General features: G+C 43.2%; 8 protein-coding genes across 8 annotated transcripts; 4 read left to right on the top strand and 4 right to left on the bottom strand.

Moving 5' to 3' along the window:
- Positions 1–3023: 3023 nt before the first annotated feature.
- On the bottom strand, positions 3024–3950 carry BDB00DRAFT_749805 (uncharacterized protein; the record flags this gene model as incomplete). Its single annotated transcript, XM_053118595.1, has 1 exon — positions 3024–3950. A coding segment is annotated over one exon (927 nt), but the record flags the coding sequence as incomplete, so codon positions are not given.
- A 2706-nt stretch (positions 3951–6656) lies between these two features.
- Positions 6657–8474, bottom strand: BDB00DRAFT_884323 (uncharacterized protein; the record flags this gene model as incomplete). The annotated part of the gene is made up of 6 exons (XM_053128318.1): positions 6657–7045; positions 7273–7569; positions 7804–7858; positions 8012–8120; positions 8251–8368; positions 8453–8474. 6 exons carry the CDS (start codon positions 8472–8474, stop codon positions 6657–6659), a joined length of 990 nt encoding a protein of 329 aa, XP_052976248.1.
- A 293-nt stretch (positions 8475–8767) lies between these two features.
- Positions 8768–10601, top strand: BDB00DRAFT_840353 (PUA-like domain-containing protein). Its single transcript, XM_053124759.1, has 3 exons — positions 8768–9107; positions 9237–9691; positions 9762–10601. Exons 1-3 carry the CDS (start codon positions 8869–8871, stop codon positions 10364–10366), a joined length of 1299 nt encoding a protein of 432 aa, XP_052976247.1. The 5' UTR covers positions 8768–8868; the 3' UTR covers positions 10367–10601.
- A 397-nt stretch (positions 10602–10998) lies between these two features.
- On the top strand, positions 10999–12913 carry BDB00DRAFT_790686 (uncharacterized protein; the record flags this gene model as incomplete). The annotated part of the gene is made up of 4 exons (XM_053120982.1): positions 10999–11034; positions 11150–11166; positions 12375–12620; positions 12841–12913. The coding sequence occupies 4 exons, from the start codon at positions 10999–11001 to the stop codon at positions 12911–12913; spliced, it is 372 nt and encodes a 123-aa protein (XP_052976246.1).
- Positions 12914–13294: 381 nt separating this feature from the next.
- BDB00DRAFT_840341 (uncharacterized protein) lies at positions 13295–15156 on the bottom strand. The gene is made up of 9 exons (XM_053124758.1): positions 14936–15156; positions 14827–14874; positions 14619–14767; positions 14469–14532; positions 14115–14378; positions 13968–14046; positions 13736–13902; positions 13582–13632; positions 13295–13509 (listed from the first exon to the last, which is right to left on the bottom strand). The coding sequence occupies exons 1-9, from the start codon at positions 15078–15080 to the stop codon at positions 13421–13423; spliced, it is 1056 nt and encodes a 351-aa protein (XP_052976245.1). The 5' UTR covers positions 15081–15156; the 3' UTR covers positions 13295–13420.
- An 813-nt stretch (positions 15157–15969) lies between these two features.
- On the top strand, positions 15970–18032 carry BDB00DRAFT_931583 (uncharacterized protein; the record flags this gene model as incomplete). Its single annotated transcript, XM_053129042.1, has 8 exons — positions 15970–16177; positions 16281–16429; positions 16489–16555; positions 16773–16925; positions 17059–17143; positions 17213–17388; positions 17469–17519; positions 17616–18032. 8 exons carry the CDS (start codon positions 15970–15972, stop codon positions 17732–17734), a joined length of 1008 nt encoding a protein of 335 aa, XP_052976244.1. The 3' UTR covers positions 17735–18032.
- A 286-nt stretch (positions 18033–18318) lies between these two features.
- Positions 18319–20078, bottom strand: BDB00DRAFT_769632 (Alpha/Beta hydrolase protein; the record flags this gene model as incomplete). Its single annotated transcript, XM_053119825.1, has 5 exons — positions 18319–19096; positions 19195–19437; positions 19514–19596; positions 19680–19789; positions 19859–20078. 5 exons carry the CDS (start codon positions 20076–20078, stop codon positions 18319–18321), a joined length of 1434 nt encoding a protein of 477 aa, XP_052976243.1.
- A 751-nt stretch (positions 20079–20829) lies between these two features.
- Positions 20830–23569, top strand: BDB00DRAFT_840334 (uncharacterized protein). Its single transcript, XM_053124757.1, has 4 exons — positions 20830–21690; positions 21780–21899; positions 21980–22656; positions 22727–23569. Exons 1-4 carry the CDS (start codon positions 21232–21234, stop codon positions 23256–23258), a joined length of 1788 nt encoding a protein of 595 aa, XP_052976242.1. The 5' UTR covers positions 20830–21231; the 3' UTR covers positions 23259–23569.
- Positions 23570–23589: the final 20 nt, after the last annotated feature.

The raw sequence follows: 23589 nt of genomic DNA, 5'->3' as shown, positions 1-23589 counted from the left end.
GCTGCTACATAGAAACGGCAATTATAAACAATGCGAGATGCCATACTTCGTTAACAGAAGAACGAGAACAGAGAGTTCAACACGCATTATTGCATATACTCACTGTCAGGACACACGTTAATAGGGTACCCGTCATTTGATGATTTCATTTCTTTATTCGTCTGATCGTCAACTGGATAGCATAAGAACAGCTTTTTTTTTTTTTTGTATACTTTATTGATGACGGGGAACCAAAATGGTACGCCCTGTAATTGAAAATTTAAACATAAAGAAGAATAATGGGGAAATTATATAGAATACTAAAGTGGAAGACTAAGCTGGTAGAAGGTTCACTCCTCGTCCGAAGATTGCACTCCCATGCTCCTCGTGAACTCGGCTAAGTGATATCGGGCATTCTTGGCGACGACGCCGGCTCGGAACCGTTGCTGGTCAAAAACAAAGCGCCAATGGTGGCACCAGATGCTATGAATTACAATGCTGATCGTAGTGTCGGAGAGTGGATGATGTGTACGGGTGGGGGGTTGGAGGGTGGTGAGGTATTGTATGATCTCAGTAGTACTCCAATCACAGTTGGTTTGTTGACAGATGATACGCCACACTCGCAGCTTGATAGGACAGGAGACAAAGAAATGGTCAATAGTGTCGACATGAGAATTGCAGATTGGACATCGATCCGAAGAAACGATTGCTGGCATATGTCTATTAAGAAGACTGCGCGTGGGGATATGTTTGTGGAGAAGGCGCCACCAAACCGTACGTGTGTTGTGGGGGATCGGCGCACGCCAGAATTTGAGCCAGCTGCGGGCTGGGATGGTCGTGACAGAGGTGGGATCGGGATTGGGGGCTTGGATGGTGCGGCGTAGAGTAGCGGTTGATAGGTGATCGATTGAGCGTAGATTTGTGAAACGGATTGCATTGGCGAGGGGTTCCTCTGCTATACAATGTGATGGTATAGAAAAGGCGGTGGGGGAGAGCAATGCCACCAGCCATTCCGGAAATAGGAGTTGTGAAGACAGAAAGGCCCGTTTGAGGGCCAAGACGGTGTTGCGGTGGTTGTCGATTTCATTGTTGTGACGAACACGTAAAAATCCGCCAGGGTCAAAGACAAAAAGATCGAATAGATGAAGCTTAGCTAATGCGCGCGTGGATACAGGAATCGAAGATGAGGGTAATAGCAAGAGTCTGAGGGGAATAACAAGAGCTGTTCCAGGGGTAATGTGTAGGGGTTTGTGGAAAAAAGTGAGGGGGATAAGCGAATGACAAGCTTTGATGATGGGATGGAGTAGTTGGGGAAAGAGCGATATAGGTTGGCTGGTGAAGAAAGCATGGAATATAGAAGGTGACTTGGAGTGTTGCATAACTTCATAAAGGATATAAAACGAGATAAGAGGGGGGGAGGTACTACTGAAAATTCCGTGTATCCATCGTGATTGGAGTGCAAGTTGTTGGATGGCGGGGTCGAGGAGACCAAGACCACCTTTGGATCGCGGTTGACATAGGGTCGACCAAGCAGTTTTTGGGTAACCAACGGAGAGAAATTCGCGGGCGACCGTACGAACTCGTCGAAAGAAGGATGAAGGCACCGCCGTGACAGTGAGAACGTGCCACAGCCTGCTGAGGATGAGTGAGTTTAAGACCATGCCTTGACCTCGGATTGAAAGTTTACGTTGCCGGATGAGTTGACAATGTCGTTGTATTTTGTTGATGATGTTGTCGAGGAAGGCTTCTAGCTGTTTAGGATGAGAACTAAGTGGGTAGCCAAGGTAGCGGATGGCTTGGGCAGAGGTACGATCGTGGATTGCGTTTATTCCGATGTCTGCAAGAGCCGGCATCCACTCCGGGAGTGGGGCACCAGAAAGAGATACGACTTCTGTTTTGTCAATGTTAACCCGGCTGTTCGAGGCGCGACCGTATGTATCAAGGATGTTGAGGAGTGCTGACAATTCCTGAGGTACTGGAAGAAAAACGAGAAGATCATCGGCATAGGCTAAGAGTTTTAACGGCGGAGGAGCAGGGAGAGAGTTTTCGAGACGAAGGTGCCTAATAGGAGAGAAAGAAAAACCAGTGAGTAGTGGTGAAGATAGAATAGAACGTAGACAAGGTTCAAATGCTAAATTAAATAGGAGAGGGGATAGTGGGTCGCCTTGCCGCAGGCCGCGACCTTGGGCGAAGGGTGGGAAATATGACCATTAATATTGATGTGAACATTTGTAGGGTAATACAGGGAATGTAAACAGGAAATCAATGGATTGGGCAAACCAAAATTCTGCAAGACTTGTTGCAGATAATGTGGATGGATACGGTCGTATGCTTTTTCTTGATCAAGAAGCATGGCGACACCAGGATGCTGTTGAAGTGAGGCATGCGACATTACCAGACGGGCAAGAAAACCATTATCGGCAATTGACCGGCCAGACATAAAACCAGTTTGAAGAGGGTTAACGAGAGTATTCAAGGGCATACGCCTAGAGATGATTTTGGTCAGTAGCTTGGCGTCGCAGTTGATTAGTGATATTGGGCGCCAGTTTTTGAGGAGAGATGTATCCCCTTTTTTTGGCAGCAGGACCAGGGTGGTTTGCCGCCAGGAGGTTGGAAACGTGGCTGTGGACAGTGCTTCGTTGTAGACTTGTACTGCGAGCTGGGCGACATATGGATGAGTAAGTGCGTGCTGCCAGAAAACAAATGGAAGACCATCCATTCCCGGGCTGGAGTTCTTTGGGGTATGCTTAAGTTGCGTGACAAGTGTGTCAATGGATATTGGGTTAAGTAAAGTTGATTGTTGATGAGGTGAAGTGTACGTCGGCGGGTATGTTGGAGAGTAGCTCGTCAATGGCGGCTTGGTCGATGGGGTCAGGTGTATACAGCCGTGCATAAAAACTGTGTGCATGGTGTAACATAGTCTCGGGGGTGGTGAAGAAGGTTGTAGATGTAGCTGTTTCTCGTAAATGCGGCATATATTGTTTTTGTTGGCGTTGATTTAAAACTCGGTAGAAATACTTCGTACTGCGTTCACCCTGTTCCTGCCAGCGTTGTTTGGCTCGGAGGGCCAGGGTGGCCATGTCGTCTAGCTGTTTTGAGGCGATGGTTGACTCGATTGCTTGTAGGCGGTCTCGATTTGGTTGTTGTTTCCGAAGGATTCGAAGACGTTCACGGTATAGATGTTGGGTTTGTTGATGAGAGCGTTTCAGGTGGCGCCCATAGGTGATGCTAAGTTGCTTTACAGCTGCTTTGAGGTTGTCCCATTGATCTTGCGGACTGTGATTGTTAGTGGTTGGATCATTTTGAATAACATCAAACAAGTGGTCTAGTTTCTCAACATAGTCATCGTGGGTGAGGTAATGAGGGTGGAGGCGCCAGTTTCCTGGGCCTGTTCTGAAGGGGAGGGGTAAGGCTGTGGTTACCAAACAGTGATCAGTCCACTCAGATGAGTTGAGGTAATGCACGTTGGGTGTAGTTGAAATTAATTCAGAGCTGCGAAATATGTAATCGATGGTGGTGCGGGCGCAGTGGCTCCTAAAAGTTGGGAGTGGTTTGTCTCCCGGTTCTGTGATGCAATCGGTAAAATGTTGAGAGATAATGTCGCGCCAGGCTGAACAATGGTTGGTGTGTCGATGCAGTTGAAGGTTAAAGTCGCCCATGAGGAAACAGCGACGGAGAATGCTGGTGCTGGCAATAGTGGACCAGGTGGTGCTTAATTCGTGGTAGAATTGCCGGCGTGGTGAATATGTTGCTGGAGCATAGATGCAGATGATGTAGAAGGGATCGATGGTGTTGTTGGTATACGTTACCCGAGCCAGTAAGACACGGCCAGAGAGGTAGCTATTAACGAGATGTAATTGGATGTTGGAGTCTAAACTAAAGAGTGCACAGTGAGGGGTCCAAAGGGATTGATGGGATTGGAGGTGTAAATCTATATTATGGTAGTAGGGGGGAGTCACGTTGTGTTCTTGAATAGCTAATATATGAAGGGGAGGGGAGGGGGAAGAGGAGCGTAAGTATCTTAATAAGTGTTTTTTTGGGTTTTTTTCTTGATTATATTCAGTGCGAGCTATGCCTTGAAGGCCTCTCACATTGAGAGTGCCCAGGAAAATTGATTGTGATGTTGTATCACTCATTTAAATGTACGATGAAAGATGAGGGGGAGTCTTGATAAGACGCCCGCTATGAGACCGGCGTTCAGCATTGCCAGTGTTATTTGGTGAAGTGGGAGGTTGAAAAGCAGACTCCCGATCAATTTCCATGTTAGTAGCATGAGAGGGGTTATGGGGTGAGGCCAAGCTGCTCACAACAGGCGTTTGATTCGGTGGAGTTGGTGATCGGCCAGTACCAGTGATGTTCTCTTGTTGTGGTGAACCAGTTGTTGACGGAGAGATTCGTTGTTGTTGATGCTGTTGTTGTTGAGAAATGTCTTTCAGACGATTGTTGAGTTCTTCATATAGGCGAGCGTCTTCGGCCCAGTCAGTGACGGGGGAGGTGGCTAGTGGATCGCGCGAACCATATTGTTTGGGCGAAGAGAAACGGTTCATTGCATCGTCTGTAGTAGCGGGGGCATGTTTGCTATCCCAAGCAGAGGTGCCAGATTTGGGGTCGGCCATATAGATGTCCGACGTCTTAGGCTCCTGTTGAGTTGGTGGAGGGATGGGAGTCGCAGCTCCTGAAGCAGGCGCCGAGTTGATGGGGGTAGGGTCGGGGCTTTGGTGGTTGATGCATCGTACATCAGTTTCGTTAACATGACCGATGGTGTTACAGCTGGTGCAAGCCGTGGGCGATCGTCGTCGCTGTTCGTGTAAGAGTTTGCATTTATTGATAGTATGGCCTTCGGTCTTGCAATAGACGCAGAACGGTGGCATTCCCTTCGCTCTGACGAGGGCACGAGAGGGGAAAGGTGAATTGAGGTGAAGATAACGGCGGATTGTCGGGGCTTTCTCGTAAAGTGAGACATCGAGTAATGCGGTGGCCTCACCCCTAAAAACATGGTTCTGGCGAGAGACATAGGCTCGGATTTGAGCGACCGTACCATAGGCCGTCAAAGCTAAACGAAGTTCTTCAGTTAACTCATTTGGGTCACATACTGGAAGTTGATACAAGTTAATCTTAACGAGGTTGGTATCGGCTGCTACACGGGGTAGGCCTAGGATACGTTCATTTTTGACTATGACACCCGATTCCAGTGCCTTTTTCTTTTGTTCTTCAGTTTTGAAAAGTGCTTCAACGAGAAGTTGTTTCTGTGAGCTTAGACGAGTCGACAAGGCGACGACTGTGCCGAGTTGTTCAACGAGGATGTCCTCTACTTCGGAACTGGTGCAGAGTTGTTGCATGTTGAAGATGATGCTGTTGGGATTTTGCGATCGGGCGATGGCGAGCATGGCTGGGTCGGTGTTCAGGATTGCGTCGTAATGGGGATCGTTATATAAAACGATGGAGGTGTTGGGGGAAATGGATTTCCGGTTGCTGTTTTTAGTGCTGGTGGAGCGGCGGGCTGCGTCAGCGTACCCTGTTGGGCGTTGAGATGTAGCCGTTGGAGTCGGCGACGATTGTTGAGATCTTGGAGATGGCGATTCAGGTGGCATTCGCGAAAGTTCAGTACCCAGCATAAGAACAGCGACAATAAAACCGAACAAAAAAGTAAAGACCGACGGAGCAGGTTGCCCCGCGCTATCATATTTGAAGACATGAATAAACTTCAGTTTTCAATTGGATCGGCCACACATCCTCGCGTCAATGCGTCAATCAAACAAAACAAATATGACTTCGAACTAGAAACACAAGATTGACAAGCATGAGTTGCACACTGAATCTTACAATAATATCACAATACACCGTCCTTTTCCACCACAACAGCACCGAGTAGCAGCAGGTCCTATCCCGTAACTGTTATCATATCATCATGACTGCCGCTGCCAGCACAGCATAATCGCAACAAATGACACACAACCATTTGCAACATCACTATTTGATGGTCAACCTCGTGATGCAACAGGGGTCTACAACCCATAATATCACAACAGTGTTCTACCTGCATTTATGTACATCATACACAGCAATCAGGCCCAAACCAGGTTTCCGCACTTCAACTTGGTTACATATTCTTATTTTTTACAACCAACACCGGTAAGTAGAATCGTTAAACAAAGACTCGCTATTACACATCTAAACACATAATTCTTCGACAAATTATAACAGTGAGTACAAAATTATGATACTGTAAATAGCTCTGAGGCTTTCTAGACAAGAGATTAAAACATGCTAGAATAGGTTCATTAGACGATTCTTCGTCGATGCTTGTAAGATGTTCGCAAGAAACAACGCCAGCGCAGTACCACGAAAAAACACACACAATACATAAATCCCTGATATTCTCCACTTACATATTACTATCATATCTAAAGAATAAACAAACGGATTACACGTCCCTTGTATTGGCAGCTGTCTTCCCAACCATATGTATGTACTCCATCAAAAAGGTCATAATGAGAAGTGATATATTTTATTCTGCTAACACAGGTAGGGGAATATACTCTTAAACAACAGATATACATTGACACATGAATGTATAGTAACATCCTCTCAACAGTTACCACGTATAACTATAGGAGGTCAACAATATACAACGGAGAGGTGGAATAGAGTTTTTATACCACGTATACACATGTTTTTTACCAGCCCTGCCAGCCTTCCAACGATGATTCAAAAAGCTCATCCTCGCCACCTTCTACGATCTTACAGATGGGTGTAAATGCAGATCTTTCGATATCTTTGACATAGTCTTGAGCGTACTGCAAGCCAGCACGTCGTTCGCGACGACCAGCCTCGCGGCCAAACCAAGCATACACCTGATGACCGACATCGAAAATATAAACATGGTTGGTGTCAAACATATCCTTGGTGATCTTGTCTTCCGCCACAAGCTCAAATTTGAGTTTGAGACCAAGCGAAGCATGCGACTTTCTCAAGACGAACAGCTTCTTGACAGAATTCTCTTCCAGTTCCTTTGCTTCTTCCTCTTCTTCATCCTCATCACCGTCCACAACTTCGCCTTCGTCGCCTAGTGCTTCCCAGAATTCATATTCGCTACCCGAGTTTTGCTCTGTAAAATCCAGTTGTTGATTCGTATTAGTGAATAGTAATAGCAGTATTTTTGGGAGAAATTTATTGCATATGTAAAAGAAAAGATCTTACCAATGACGACCATCTCGCCCTTGCCGTCACGTTCACTGATAAGCTGGGAGATATACTCGGCAGCCTTTGCCTTTTCAATACCGCGCGACTCACTTCCTTGCCATTGATAGATCTTGTCGCCAGTGTCAAGAATGAAGACGGCCTTGGATCGCAAGCTTTCGTGGCTGAGAGGAACCTCGGAAATGACGACGGCATTCTGGGTACGCGTACCCTCAAGTTCAGAGGGTCGGTGTACACGCAAGAGACGCTTGGGGATTTCCTCCTCCTCCACGTGGTTAAAACCACTGGCAAAGCCGCCTTGGAGATATCGTAGTGCTTTGAAGTAACTTTTAAAAAGTCTCGATTCACGTCGCTGGACTTCACGATGCTGGGTCGCTAGGGTATCCAGGACTGTTGTTTATGTTTGTTTTCTTGCGCGTTAGTAGCTGCCCAGAAATATATAAGCAATGAGGAGGGGGAAAAGATATATGCTTACAGTCATCCAGTTCGACGGTTTTATAGGCAGCAGTACCGGCTTCGTCCTGTAGAATAAAATCATGTTTTGTGAATTACTAAAACAAACCCTACTATCAGCAGCCTTAGAATCTTTCCCCCTTATGTTCCGTACCTGTGTGGTTTCGCGACCGAGCCAAAAGTGGATATGGTGAATAAGTCCATCCGAGTTCTCCTTCTTGGTGGTCTATATAACATACACACACAGAGACATAATCTCATATCTTCAGTGCCCGAATTGTATAAAGGCAGCAACTTCAATATCTACACACCTTAAGAACAATATAACTGTCACCTATTGTATGTTATGAGTTGAATAACACTTTGAGTAAATTATTACCCAATAAAGCATAATAAAAATTAACGAAATACCTTGGTAAAACTGGCCATATTGCTTCTCAGGTACAGTGACTAATGAAAAGTTCTGGACTCGCCAAATCCAAAGGCCACTACGAGTGCACACAACGGGTTAGCAACCAAGTATATAGCGAGGCTTCGCTGACACTGCTACTGGTGCTTGTAGTTGCCTCCTTGTAGCTATGATTACAAGCTAAATCATCATTTTTCTGAGACACGAACATTTCTTTGCCAACTGGTGAGTCTTCGTAGTTCCAGGCTTCTTCAAGCGAGCCTTGCTCTTTTCTATGCTCGCGTTCTAGTTCCGAGCCAAAGTTGGCAAGGTTGGTTTCGTCGAGACCTATATTTCAAGAGGAAAAAGGTTTATTTAGTACAACTGAAAAGAGAAGCTACGACGAATTATGAGTGAAGGTAATGGACTTACGCCAAGATGAATTTCGAAGCATGATGAAAGTAGTAAACAATTCAAGAGGGAAAAAGAAAAGTTGAAATATGCAAGTCGACGGAAGGTCAACGCGGATAATCGCTCAAAATCTTGGCGTGGTGTGAAACTTGATCAGTTCAGATGGGCTTAGCGGATATGCTACAGTACATATTGAACATGCACACTAATGTTAGTGCTATATAACTACAAGCCGTATCACTTTTCCATTCTCAACTAGGGCGTACTTCGTTAGAGAAGCACAACACATGAGCGTTATACATGGCAATCATCTTTTTGCTCTATCAACGCATCATACCAACAGATAGGACTCCATTAAATAAAAAAGAAAACTCAGATGTATCAAAGCTGTCTGATTTCTTTCGTTTCACAAAATTACTGCACTCAAGATCATCACAATGAGTGAAATGACAGAGCTCGAAGGCCCACAACCAGGTTTTCAGATCAAAGAGGATCATGTCGTTTTCAACTTCGCATCTGGTCGTGACAGAAGAAAAACAAACGCTTTGCCAATTCGCGCATCAGTCCAAGAGCAGACCGCAATTTTCAAAAAGCACATTGTGGGAGCGATCCCCACGGTTCCAGTTGGATTTACCACGACCAACAAAAAGCAATTAGCGTCAATTGGGATCCATCGGTAAATCAGCAAGATACTTTTGTTTTTCGCTGTGCTTGTTTTTCTTTACTTATGTATCAATGGGTGTTGTGGTCACTGTCCATATAAACCAAACAAATCATTAACAATATGCTGTGTAACTGTACATAGTGCCATCCAAGCAGGTATCGATGGCTCAGTCGAAATCGGCAAAGTTTTCAGCATTGTAATGTCTGGCGGATATGAGGAAGATGAAGATCGAGGAGAAGCTATCGTGTACACGGGCAGCGGCGGTCGCGACAAGACTACTGGGCAGCAAACGTTCGATCAAAAGCTTGAAGGCCGCAATATGCTTCTGGCAAAGTGTTGTGCTACGCGCGTGGATGCTGCGAACGGGGCAGATGCTGGAGAAAATTGGCGCAACGGTGTACCGATCCGTGTTGTTCGTGGCGTAAAATCTTCCAAACATGATACTTCGAACTACGCTCCTGGTGAAGGCTATCGCTACGATGGGATCTATAAAGTTGAGTCGTATTGGCCATCCACCGGCTACACTGGCCATCGTGTGTGGCGCTACCTCTTGAGACGCGACGATCGGGCTCCTGCACCATGGTCACTGCCAAATGATAAGTTGATTTCTGGATTGCTAATGATTTTCTGGAATTTCGTGCATACTAACATGCATCTGGTCTCTACGTCGCAGATTGATGAAACAAGTGGCGCCACGCGTTTTCCGTGAAGCAGACTTTAACAAGCGCAGTGACTACATGATTACATTTCACTCTGTTCTTGCACTGTGGAAGCTGCATCCTGGCTTTACAGAGGGCACAGCGAGACCTTACCCAGGTGCAACGAAGAAACGAGATAAGGAGGATTTCAATGTGGATTTAGAGATTCCAGAGAACGTAATCTTTAAGCCACGGGGAAAACTCTTGGAAGCGATTCATCACGACAAAATGAATATGCGCGTATGGCAAAGATTGTTCACCCGATCTTACCAAATTGCAACTGGAATTCGCGATTTGATGTCGTTCTGTGAGGTCGCTCTTACTCAAATGGAATTCCTTTGCCTGCTGTGCAAATCGAGTGGAAAGCCAAGAGATCCCCTCGTCATACCACTTGTTCATCACAACTGTTACCACTGTCTCCATTGCGACCATAACTTCTGCAGAACGTGCATCGACAGATTCAAGAATCGTGGTATCAAGTCATGTCCGAATTGCCTGCGCGCAGATCCCCTCTACAATTGTACCACTCTGAAGGCTGTGTTTCAATCGATGAACGTTCCGCTGGCTCGGTAACTCCTAGAATATTAACATTATCGAGTAGACTCCCGTACATACATACATACACATATACACATATATATCTTGTAAAAAAATTACGGTAAGCATCTCGTTTGTGGGCCATGCGCATTTGCGAGGAGAAGCTACTAAATACCATCATTTATGCTAACTACATAAGTTCCCTGTGAATCACCTAATATATCTTGTTAACCTGTCACATATCATCAATAACAAAATAAGTATCTTTAGCGCAACAAAAATCAAACAGGAAATATGATTTCTAGCGATGGGCCAATCCAATTGAGGAGAAAAGGTGTTGTGTGTGCGTGTGTTTCATTTCTTGCTTACGATTGGGGAAGAGGTTTTTTACTGTGGGTAAATAGGCTCAATAAGTAATATTGCTACCTATTGGTTATGTATCTTCTAAAAGGTAAACAGGTCATCGTATTTTTGCTTGTCTATTCTTTTCCTTTGACCCATTTTTCCGTTACATGTTTTCCAAAAGAAAGAAAAAAGCCCCAGTCAACCATTTAAACAACTTCAATCCCTCATAGTCAACCATATGTACAAATTTTATCTGATTAATAACAGAAGTATAAAATAATGAATGTGAAAATGAAAAATATCATATTCAAAAGAAAACGACAATGGTTTCTAATGTAGAGAATATCGTTAGAAAACGAGTGAGTATTAGTCATTAAGCACCATCATTCACGGCATTGAATGTAATATGCTGAAGTGATCGATGTTGCTCATGTTAATTATGAAGGATCAAGTTTCTACTTGATCAATATACAGTGCACCACTCCTTACCAGTAAGTAAATACATTTACGCTTGTTCATGTATATCATATACCATCATCAGCTGCATTCTTCTTCAGATTACACACGTACAGTGACCACTGGATAGCTCAATCACGTTGGTCGTTGCAAAAGTAATTCAGACTATTGAACGATCGATTTTGGTAACGAAAATTCCCTCAAAGTGAAATTCCACTCCTCGCTGATGCTTTTTGCAATGTATCTATGCTATGTGATGTGCTTTTCCCTTGTAATGAAAGCAAACATACATGTGTCCAAATAAGCTTTTCTTTCCTTTGCTTTTTTATTCTTTTCTTTTTTCGTCGTTGTATCTTTGCTGCAAGGAGACTAAGCCCCAACAACATCTTACCAGCCACATGCTTAATAGAAAAGCGCCTTGAATCACTTCAAGCAGGAGAGCTAGCATCAGCTAGTTAATAATCGACAATAATAAAACTTTTATCAGCTAAAACTGTTTCGAACACTTGAGAAGATGATCAATGATCGAATTATCATATTTTCGTATTTATACTGTTTATCAAAACGATTATTGACTTTTTGATCAAAATATCAATTTATCGATAGTACTGTATCGAGTGGGCACTGGGCACAAACAATGCCATTACTCATTGGTCACTTTATTTAAAGGTGCTCAGCTATGAAACTTTTCTGGCACAAGTTTATTGTGATGTTGCACAAGCCATGTTCTCTTCCATTACAGACTCGTACCTTAATATTAAGCTTTCTGTCAAAATAACGCATAAATTGCAAGGGTTGGAATAACTTAAACCTTTAAGCTTATACGTACATATCAAGGGTGGACCCTTAAAAATGGATTTCGTTTTTTAAAAAGTTGAAGGTGTCGTATTCTGTAAATTAGAGCGCGCATGCCTCTTTTGCTTTTCTCTTCCACATATTAACATAACCACACCGCAATGACGATCGATCCTCATCATCAGCAACCTGCTTACTTCACCTTCGAGTTGCCACGTCCTAATTGTGCAAGGATTGTTAGATCGGGTTTCAGTGAAGATCTGTCAACGATTTTTGATCCACCTCTTTGAAGGACGTATTTTAAGCATTCCTACCGGCTTTACTGCAATGTCGAAAGCACAGCGTTATTCCATAGGAATTCATCGGTGAATAACAAAGATTATATTTTCCACCTTAACACAGTGTGACAGTGACAAAAGGAGGGATGAAGTAGTCAACTAATTTATAGTTGGGGCAGTGGTGGGCAAAATAAATCCACCGACAAAGAGACTTCCGATCAAACGCTGGACAGAAAGAACAGAGTGCTCGCCAAACGTTGCGCTGCTGGTAATGTGGATGATGAGGAAGGTGCCGATGCTGACAAAAACTGGAGAAATGGGTCGCCGGTTCGCTTTATTCGGGGATGCGGCGCGCACGCTCAAGACAATACCGGCTACGCATCAAAGAAGGCTTTCGGTACGATGGGATCTACGGGGTTAAGTCCTATTGGCATTCGACAGGCTATAGTGAACACCGTATTTAGCGTTACACTTTACGGCGTGGTGATAGATCACCCGCTCCATGGACAGAAAATGATAGGTTGATATTTGCTTTCATTCTTTATATCACTTCTTCTGTGTACCTTGGATTATATTCTTACATTGACGAAATGATTTTGCGTATTTTCTATGAAGCTGAACATGAAAAATATGTAGCGATTATACGATCACCTTCCACTCTGTTTTGGCTGTATGGAAATCAAACCCAGACTACTGGCAGCAGGGCTAAACCGTTGAATCTATAATAGCTATAAAGGAACGCGACGAGGCAGAAGCGAACGAGTCATTGGATGTGCCGGAGGATGTGAAGTACAAACCACGTAGTGGTGTGCTGAAGGCCATCAGTAGAGACGTTTTAAACAGGCGCATCTAGAGAAGATTGCTAGACCACACTTCCCAGAAACAATCCAACATCTATGACCAAATGTCTTTGTACGAAGTGTCACTGACTCAACTGGAGTTCACATGCTGCTGTGCAGGAAGAAGGATGAGTTCAAGCACCTTACAGCATTCCGCTTATCCACGAAAAATCTATCATTGTCTGCGTTGCGATTGTAACTTTTGCAAGAGCTGCATTTTACAAGGCTTGGTTAAACTGTGCAACATCTGACTCCCTAAACTTTAACAAGACCTTGGAACCTTTTATTGAGTCCTTGAACATTCCCTCGCCAAAACAAACGAATCATCATATTACAAAGCTACTATCTAGTACATAATTTTTGAACTAATACACAAATTATAATTTCGCCTCATGATTATTCAATGTTTTGTGGACAAGCTCAGATGTGTATTGAGCAGCCCCCCAGCTGGATTGGTATCCAAAACCTTTAGCATAACAAAGTATCAGTATCATCAATATGTCCGTATATATAGCACTTTAAAATATACTGTAATTACCTCCATGGCCATATGCATGGACAACCGACATTTCCTGACCGTTAGATTTTCCTATGTAATAATTACATCATGTTATTGCTAACGTATAAAAGGGCTCTGACACCAAAGATCTTTACGTTCTCCACACTCCCTCTTCATTTTTGCCATAACGTACTATAAATTTCGCTTTCGATGCGTGGGCCGTCAACTCTAGATGGGCGAAGACCGACACCATTACGTACTAATTGGATGGGTTTGGATCCTCCTTCAGTCAGCTTTGGAAACAGCCTTTCAGTGCGCGTCAGGATAGAGTTTATGGTTGCCTTTTCTGCGTTTGGATTACTGCGTAATTTAAGTGTTCTTAGTTTTTGTATGAGAGTTGGATAGCCACAACCGCGATCCCTTACAAATCATGCTTATTTGCGGTGCCACCTAGCACAACTGTACCGTCCGAACGAGGAATGATGTATGTAATGTCGTTCGATCCTAATTTTGCTTTGCTATTTAGATAAAGTGTATCCACAATCTATCGTCTTCGTTTAGTCTTGTCTCACCGAGATGTGTTATTGTTTCCTTGACATGGGGTGCATATGCGATCACTGTCTGCCCACGAGTAGGGTATACTGTGGTATCGGCAACTCCTCCTAGGTAGCGAGCACCCAAGCCTGTACAGTTGACAACTGCATCGACCGCTCCCCATCCATCGTCAAGTTCAAAAGCATCACGAATATGAAGCAATCTGCGGCGTACTATAATACCGCCGGCTGATTTGAACTGATGCTGGAGCCAGTGCAAGTAATGAGGAGCATTGACCACCACTGATTATCAATGGGGAAGCAAGAAAGCCCAAAGATTAATATGAATGTTTTTCCAGGAGAGATCGATGTTTCTATAGGTTGATAATTTACTTGTTGTATATCGATAGCCTATTTTTGCACCTGGAGGCAATTCATTTTCAGGAACAAATTCGAACTAAGTAGAATGTCCATTAGCTTTTCCCTCCCCTTCGCTCTTGAGCAATTTTGCATTGGGAAATAGGGACATGATGCTATCATTACATTCTTGACCAGATTTTGGAACCAAGGTGTTTTTGTATCAGGTGTCAATTCATCAAAGTAATCAGTGCTAGGGACCACCATGATGCCCGTCTCGTGTGGAAGAGTTTCTGAAAATTCCATCCATTTACGATAGGTCACGGCATCAAACTCTAAATGACAATCGATAAAATTAACGTTGCATGAATGTTTTTTTGTTTTTATTCTATACCTTGCAAAAGTTTGTTTGAGTTAGGTGCCATGGTTCTCCAGTGAGCACCTAAGTGTAAAGAGTGAATGTGCATGAAGTTGAGATTAAGACGCTGAAATTCTTTCCTTACCTGCCCATGGCGATGTATACTCAATGTGCATGTCACCTGGCAACCATTTCGCAAGTACCGTAACACGGAAACCCTTTTGTTGCAAGGCCAAGGCGGTAGATAGGCCAACAACACCTGCACCAATGACGACGACTCTTTTTGACATTGTGTTAGCCACGGTGATTGCAGAAAAGGAGCGATTCTTCTTCTTCTTTTTCCCGACCTTATTGAGAGAAAACCAGACCATCTTTAAATATAAGGTTGGCTTTGTGCGACAGAGCATTTATACCAAAATTAGGTAAATGCGAGTTATGATAAACTGTTTTTGTACTAAAATGCGCCACCTGTTGCATATAAAAAGGTAGAATTCTTTCCCGCTATCATAAAGTCAGCTATTTGGTAAAATGCTGCTGTTATATGTATATCAGGCCATGGAAAAGAGAACAAAAAGTGGAAGAGAGTGAGATATACTTATACTGTGTGTTGCAACAGTGGAATATCCGCGGTTGTACGACAAAAGCATAGGTCGCTGAGATAACAAATCGTTACCGTTTGTCGATAACTATGAAGATAGAAGAAGCGGTGTTCTTCTTTGTTGAGCTTATACATATTGGATTTGTCGAACTTCTTAATACGTAGAGTTATAATATTATCCATCTACAAATATATGTGTTGATTGCCTACAGAAAAAAGTCTTGCTTCGCCAAAATTGAAGCGACGTGCTGTCTGTTGTCTTCGGCTCTTGTTAAGCTGTAAATGCCCATATTTGCAAGTTTAATGTTTTAAAACACTTCAGCGCTGTAGCTGTTGCGTTATGCGCATACAAGTAAAACAAAAGTATTCGTGTGCTCGAGCTACTACCACTTATAACAATTCTGCATACATAATGCAGCAATGGCGTGTGAACAAAAAAAATTGGCATCAAACAATAAACTTTTGGGTCAAACCAGATAAAGCGTATCGGTCATTCTTTATCAAAGGATTTACACAAAATAATACTTTTTCCCTTTATTTTTTCTTCTGCTTGCCGCAAAGATAGAACGAAGACCTTAGAAATGTTTAGAAGAAGTCAAGTAAACGTTCATGTAATAGGTGCCGGTGTCATTGGATTATCCACGGCTGTTGCTCTACAGTTGAAAGGGTTCCGAGTCACTGTGTTGGCCAAACACTTTCCAAATGATCCTTTAAATATCGAATACACATCAACTTGGGCCGGTGCTGTGTGGCAATCACTCGCAACAAACGCATACAAACGGCAGCAGCGTAAGTAACGGAAATAGCAGTAGTCCTCATACTCATTGTATTATATACATATTCAGCGTACATATGATGGTTGTTGTTTTTCTATGCATATATGTAAGGATAGAATTCGATGGTGATACGTTTAAGCTGTTTTGGAAGCTTGCTAGAGGAAGATCGGATGAAACTGGAATAATGGTGATTCCTGCTTACAATTACTACAGTAACCCTACAGCTGACGATAAGGAGCCGTGGTTTAAAAGCTTTGTGCCTACTGTAAATTCAAAGATACTACAGAGAAAAAATCTTTCTACCACTTACCACTTTTCAAATAGTTCCGGGTGCTCGGTGAAGGTGATGCTCTGCCTCAGGGTGCAACGTTTGGTGTTCATTATACTACCAGTAAGATCATCGTGTAATGAACCCTCTTTGAAGTGATAGTTTAAATGAAAGTTTATAATAAGAACTAGTTTTACTCACATCACTTTTCTTTTTCTCGTTGCTCTTTTTTATATGTACAAAGTGGCTGTTAATCCAGCAATCTACTTAAAATGGTTGTTATCTCAGTTCATTGCATTAGGGGGACAGATTAAACGTGTGTCACTATCACATATATCAGACGCCATGGATGATAGTGTTGATGCTATTATCAATTGCTCGGGTATGCATGCACGGACTTTAGGTGGTGTAGAAGACAACGCGGTCGTACCTACCAGGGGTCAGAACGTAATTGTTCTTGCACCACATATCCGCAAAGCCATATCTTACGTGTGTAAGTTTAAAAGCGTTTCTCAGGCTATTCTTCTCATTCAAGAATATGCAGCGGCCTTGACATACATCCTCACATAACTGATGTGCATACTTTCAACAACTATTGTCGTACGTATGACGTTATATCACAATAGCAGAAGCAGAGGATGATGGGTATTACATTATCCCACGTTCAGATGGCACAGTGATACTTGGAACCACTCACGAGGAATACAATATGTATGTATTAAAGCGCTTATACTGTATATATCCCCATGTTTAACGCCATGTATATGTTCCGTCTGAAAGGGATCCAACAGTTAACCCGGCCTCGGTTGAAAAAGTTCTTGCTGTTGCCCAGAAGATATGCCCCGAGCTAGTCCAGAAGAGTCATGGGACACCAAGGGAACTGGAAATTGTCGGACATATAGTTGGTGTACGACCCGTACGGAAAGGTGGGCCTCGAGTAGAAAACGAAATAATGGGTATGTTTTCAATCCTTAGACAATAAGAGAGCTTTCTGATAATTTCCGTATGTCAATTGCTGAATATATAATCCTTCTAGCGTCACCTTCGGGTAAAAGAGTTGTAGTGACCCACAATTACGGCCATGGATGTGAGTATTCTGTATTGCGATATCAAAGACATAACGGCTAAGACCAGAATACTGACCTAAAGGGCCACCGTGATGGTGGATGATTGTTTTCAATAGCGTTTGGGCACATGTCGGGTTGGGGAGCCGGCCTTTATGCTGCCCAGCTTGTTGAAAAAGGCCAGGCACAGTTGCAGAAGGAGAAGGAAAATATTATTACTTTATTCAGTCGTTTGTAAATAAGTTTAGTGTCGTGCCCAACTAGTTCCGTTGACTCACTGTTCTCTTTTGGCTAAGAGATATATCACTTTTGTTCACTTCCACCTTTTTTTTTACTTTCGCGTGATAACCAAATGCTTACTTTTCAGCTACATATAAAGGCATTCTTTAATAATAGCAAGCTAGAAATACAAAAGGCCAGTAGCAGAAAGCCACTCTATGTGAACAGGAAAGCGAAGATTGCAAGGTGAAGAGCGTCCACTCACTTCTGCTGCCTTACACGATATTTGGCTCCCTGGAATAACCACCAGTGACCAGACATTCATTTAAAAAAAAGTATATGTTATGGATATACAACTAACAGCACTGTCACTCAGATGGAAAATGAGCAGCTAAATGTATTTACAAATACAGCAAAAAGAGTATGTGTTGCTCTAGTCTATCGATTGTATGACTCTTCACCAGAAGCAAGCTTGAATAAATAGTTCATGATACGCTCGCCTTCAACGCGTACACCACTAATGAGAAGAAATGAAAAATCAGATCGTATCAACTTTTGCCTTGTTCATTGGTCCCCGCATGCCTTCATACATTACATATACACTTACTTGTGGCCGAACTCGTTGGTAATATATTGCTGGAATCCCTTGATTTTAGATGCAGTCTCCTCCGAAAACTCGCGGTCAACATATATATCGTCGAAATAGCTGACACCGGCCACTGGTACCTCGTTCTTAGCTAGTACCTTTTCATCATAAAGCTGACCCCATCCCTTGTATTCGGCCAACAAATTGGCAACATTCTTCAGCGGCTGAAGCTCGACATAATCATCTAGCATGAATGGATAAATCATTTCACCCGTGAAATACACAGCCTGATCCGGCTTTAGATGATCCAAACGCCACTCGAATTCTGTTGCAAAAGGTTCCTCATTGAGCACGCGTTCAGCCGCCCAGTTGCTCTGCTTGCCTTGACAATAGATAGCTTCATGTAGAATAGCATAAATGACATTTGTATCCCAATCATACAGCGCCTGAATATTTGACAACGTTTTGAAGCTGATTTTGCCCTGCTGTGCAAGGTCATTAGCAGCATAATTGACGAGTTGATGCACGGTGTCGTATCCACCAGAAAAGCCAAACTGGATACCCAATTGGAGGAAACGGCGAGGCGAAAGGGTGCCACCGTTGGGGAGAGTGACTTTGTTGTTACTAAGATAGGCATGAATCGCACGAACGCGTTCGACATCGTTTGGGAATTTGGAATAGTACAGTTTGTTGCGCTTGAGAACGCGAGGATACAATGCACGATATACAGGTTCGGGAGAGTCAACAAGTGGTGGTACGCCACCGGTGATAAATGCTTGCTCGACAGATTCAGGGCTATTCAAAGAAAAAGCATTATAAATTCTGGCTACTTTCCATGTACACATGCATTTATACAGGCACTGAAAAGAATTTGGTATGAATATCACACTTACAAAAGACTAAGATAGGTGGTGATGCAGAAACCACCAAAGCTTTGGCCCAAGAGCGCAACTCTGCTTTCGCTATCGGATGGGCGGCCAGCAGTAAGTTTTTTGCGGATCGTTTCACAATCGCGGACGATGCTGTCGGCGCGAAAATGCGTTAGGTATGCAGCCTTAGCCTCATCCGTCTTTAAGAATTCCAGCGATTCTGCAGAGATCGCGGTGGATAAACCTGTGCCGCGTTGATCCAAAAGACTGTAACAATAAAGAAGGTGGAGAAAACTTAGTATGTCAAGCCAAAAATGATTTGACTCGCATAATACACACTCACAGCACTTGATATCCGTTGTCAAAAGCAGCCTTAATCCAACCAGACGAGCTTGATGGCAAAGCAACTTCGAAACCGGGACCGCCCTTTTTATAAATTTCTTGGTTAGCTTACAGCCTTCTTTACCTGGTTACTTGTTACCCTGGCAACACGATAGATTATGTCATACCTGCAGATAAATTAAGAATGGCAAGGTTTTGATCTCGCTTTCTTTGCCCGGAGGGACGAGGTGACGAGCAAACACAGTAATGTTGTGCGATCCAGAGACATCACTGTAATCTAACAACCCCAACGACGTAGAAAGTCAGAAAAACTCTAGTTTCAGCGAGACTATAACTCAACACGTACCTAAAGGGCAATCAAAGTAGCGATCGAATACTTTGGCGCCGGGAATAAAGAATGACTCGACGGAAGGATCGTCCAAGGAGGAATCTTTTACGAGCATAGCAGTAGAGTAGGCTTGGGAGGGTATGTCTCTTGAAACAAGACCGTTATTTGCTGCTCCTAAAGCGAGCGGAAGGAGAAAAAGAGTTGACCACCAACAATGCAACAGAGACCACGGTTTCATTGGTGAAGAGGCTAAAGGAACAGGGTTTTTGAGTGGATATGAAGTGTGCGTTATCTGTTTGTTAAAAAGCGTCCTTTTTATATCGTATGCAATGCGGGCCTTGCTCCTGATGATGGCACTGGTCGATCGCGCTGGCACTAGTTGTTGGAGTCGGTTGCACATCATTTTTTCCAGGTGGTAATAAAGTCTATTCAGTGCAACCATTTAACCGTCATGTGATGCTACAACGAAGCAGTATGTTTTAGGTCTAGTCGTTTGCAACTATCCAGGCACATACCACCAAGAAAGAATGATATTTCTCCGAGTGAAAAGAAAGATCCAAAGCGTCCATTCGCATTACGTTTCCCGCGCTTTTAAGGTTCTCCACCTTTGTCTGCCTGTCTGGACTAAGATGAACTTGACTCTTACACTGCAACCCCGCCAGAGTTTTAAAAGTGATAGCCAAGTGTTGCAAAAGGCAATTATCGTACAAATCAGGAAGTCGGTTGTTCAGGAAGTTGTATCTTAGGGAAGGTTCATCCCTCTCATTGATAGTGAGCAAAACTTGATTACTTCGCTGTGAGAGAATGTAGTAATACTCTGTAAAAATTGCCAATGCAGTACACAAAGATGGATTATCTTCATTGCTATTGTTTTCAGTGCATTTGTTTATACAAACAGTGGTATACATATTCACATGAGTGCTTTGCGAGGTTGAGTACAGAAGAAATGCTAGTGTATCTTCTATCATTTCTCAAAGAATTACTTGCTGGCCTCGCAGTGATACTAAAGTCCCATTAAAAAGTATTATCCTCATAGCCAAAACTTATTGACGGCATAACAAAATTAACAGAACATGGCTCTTGGTCTCAGAAGCTGGGTAACATATAACAACAGTGGCTCTGGACTTTCATTTTTAATTACTTGTATCAACGACTATTCAAACGCCAAGTACCTCTCCACCCACTCTTCCCAAATGGCCACATTATCTGAAAAGATTTCCAACGCAAACGATGTCGCTTGCGAAATTGTCAGTGCCTTGGATAAATGGGACCCTCAAGATACTAACGACAAGTATTTGAGAGGGTTGTTCGAAAAACTTGAAGGTTTGTAATCGTGCTTTGATCTGCTGCATTTTTATTATTGAGGATCTAAACTGACTGTTCTGACCACAATGTTGTTGACAGAGGCAAGGAAAAATGTCACTTCATCACGTTTCATTAAGATGGAAGAAATTGCTTCTCGACTTCGCAGAGAGCGTGATTCAACTGCAATCGATCCAAGTTATCTTGCAAAAGTGTCACGTCACGTCGCGCGCATCAATCTCCAAACGTTTACAGTGGCTGTCTGGAACCGTCTAGGAATCGAAGAAGGAATCAACGATTTTTTTCGCGTTGTAGTACCCAAGGAGTTTGCCTATTCACATTCTTTGTTCTCGACGTTTGTATATATCACAACTTGGGCAGCTGTCAGGAAAATCGAAGACCGCGTGGCAAACGGAGAGCAAGAAGAAGCCGAAGCATATGATGTGCTGCAGTTCTTCTTTCCAAAGACTGCGGAAGCACTTGGGTTATCGGATTCGGATCAGGACGTTAGTGTCCTTCTTCGAATGCTCAAAGACAAATGTAACGAGGTAGGTAACTCTCTTATCAAACTGTGAGTATGGGTGCGAGCGTCACGCTCTCTTAGTTCCGTCTTTACAGAAATTTGAATATGTTTTAGATGCTTGACGCAGAATTTGTTGATGAGTGCCTTGAACATGGTATGCATATAACTGTGCGAGAAAAGTGGATCCAAGTATGTTATGACATTCTGGCAGACTTTGAAACTCTATACCCTGTTGTAAGTTGAACGAACATGTACTTGAAAGACTTTGTTTCTTTTCAACTGGCACTGATATATTTTTTCTCAATTATCATTAGTCAGACACACAAAAGACGATACCAGATGTAGACGAGGAAATAACGAGGCTTGAAAAAGACTTTCACGAGCAAGAAGAAGAAGAAGCAGAAGATGTATTCGAAGAAGCAGAAGAATTCGTACACAAAGAAGACGCAGACGAAGCAGACGATGTATTCGAGGAAGCAAGAGAGCTAGCGGAAGAAGAAGAAAGGGTATTAAGGGAAGCTCAACAGCAGGAGAACCGTGAAGACGAATCGGAACAAGATGAACTCGAAGACGAAGACGACGTTACCACTGGTGAATTTTCAAAAAGAAACATGCCAGACGATGACGATGAAGAAGAGCAATCAATCGAAAGCCCAAAAGCGAAACGGCCACGCGTATTACCTGCAAGCTCTCAAGACGAAGGCGTAATTGATGAGTACGACAGGGATGACCAGGACTATTTTGAATCCCACCCGCATACCAATTTGTCCAGTCTCCAATCACTTGAAGATAACCCTGAAGAACGCCTAGTACCTAGCAACACTACAAACGTAGTTGATAATGATGAGCTCAGTACTCCCGATATCAATGGATCACAACCATACCCGAATGAAGGGCCTGAAAATGCACAAAATCCCTCGTCTTCTCCATCACCGACACCGACAGCATCATCGCAAAGACAAGACGAGATTTTGCCACATGGTTTGCCACGGTAAACTTTTTGTATACTTATACTTTGGACTATACCATTCTGAACCTCATACTAAGCTATTGAATAATAGAACAATCAATGAAGGCCCTGCTTCACCTATACTCGAAACCGACAAGAATGAAATCAATAACTATGATGACGCAATACAAGCTGCTCAACCTGAACAATCACGAAGCGTAGCTTCAGCACGTCCACGTATTCGAAGAGATTTACCATTCACACCACAGTCAGCTTCTCTTGCCTCGGCACCTCCTGTAGCATCATCTGCTACCCAAAGAGTACTCCATGCTCATGGAAGAACATATAATACATGGTCAGACGATGAGATTGCAGCGTTGGAAGAGGGGCTGGCACAATATGGTGCGAGTAACTGGGCGAAAATTAAGAGCGATCACCTCTTAAGAGACAGACTACGTAATCGTACCAATGTACAACTTAAAGACAAGGCACGAAACGAGATAACATATCGTCGAACAGTGAATGTGCCCCTTGGGGTATATGAGTGTCTAGAACCTGATGCTGGAACAGCCACTCAAAATTCTGCTCAACGCTCCCAACGACGAGCGACAATACGGCGGGCGCGAGAAGCCAGTCGGTCATGAAAAAATGGAGGAAGAGTTAGTGTAACGCGGTGCATATCTTATGGTTAATTGATGCGACCAAAATGTTTAAACTAAAATAATAATACATAATATAAAGGACGGAATCAAAACGCATTGTTAGGTGAAGTGGGATTTGAGGACAAAACGTTACTGGTTGTACAACTATATCATTATATCACCACTCAAGTTGATCCTTGTGTGGATCTACTGTTCATGCCATTCATAATAAACAATAGAAAAAGTGAAGGAAACGTGGCAAAATTTGAATGGCGCCCTGAGTATTATCTGTCTAGCACTCGAGCTTCATTCCGCGCCCCCATCGCTTTGTATT

This window comes from Zychaea mexicana, assembly GCF_025766255.1.
Source record: "Zychaea mexicana strain RSA 1403 chromosome Unknown BDB00scaffold_78, whole genome shotgun sequence".
Lineage (NCBI taxonomy): Eukaryota > Fungi > Mucoromycota > Mucoromycetes > Mucorales > Lichtheimiaceae > Zychaea > Zychaea mexicana.
Note: the sequence above shows the minus strand (reverse complement) of the source record. Positions and strands in the feature narration are given on the sequence as shown.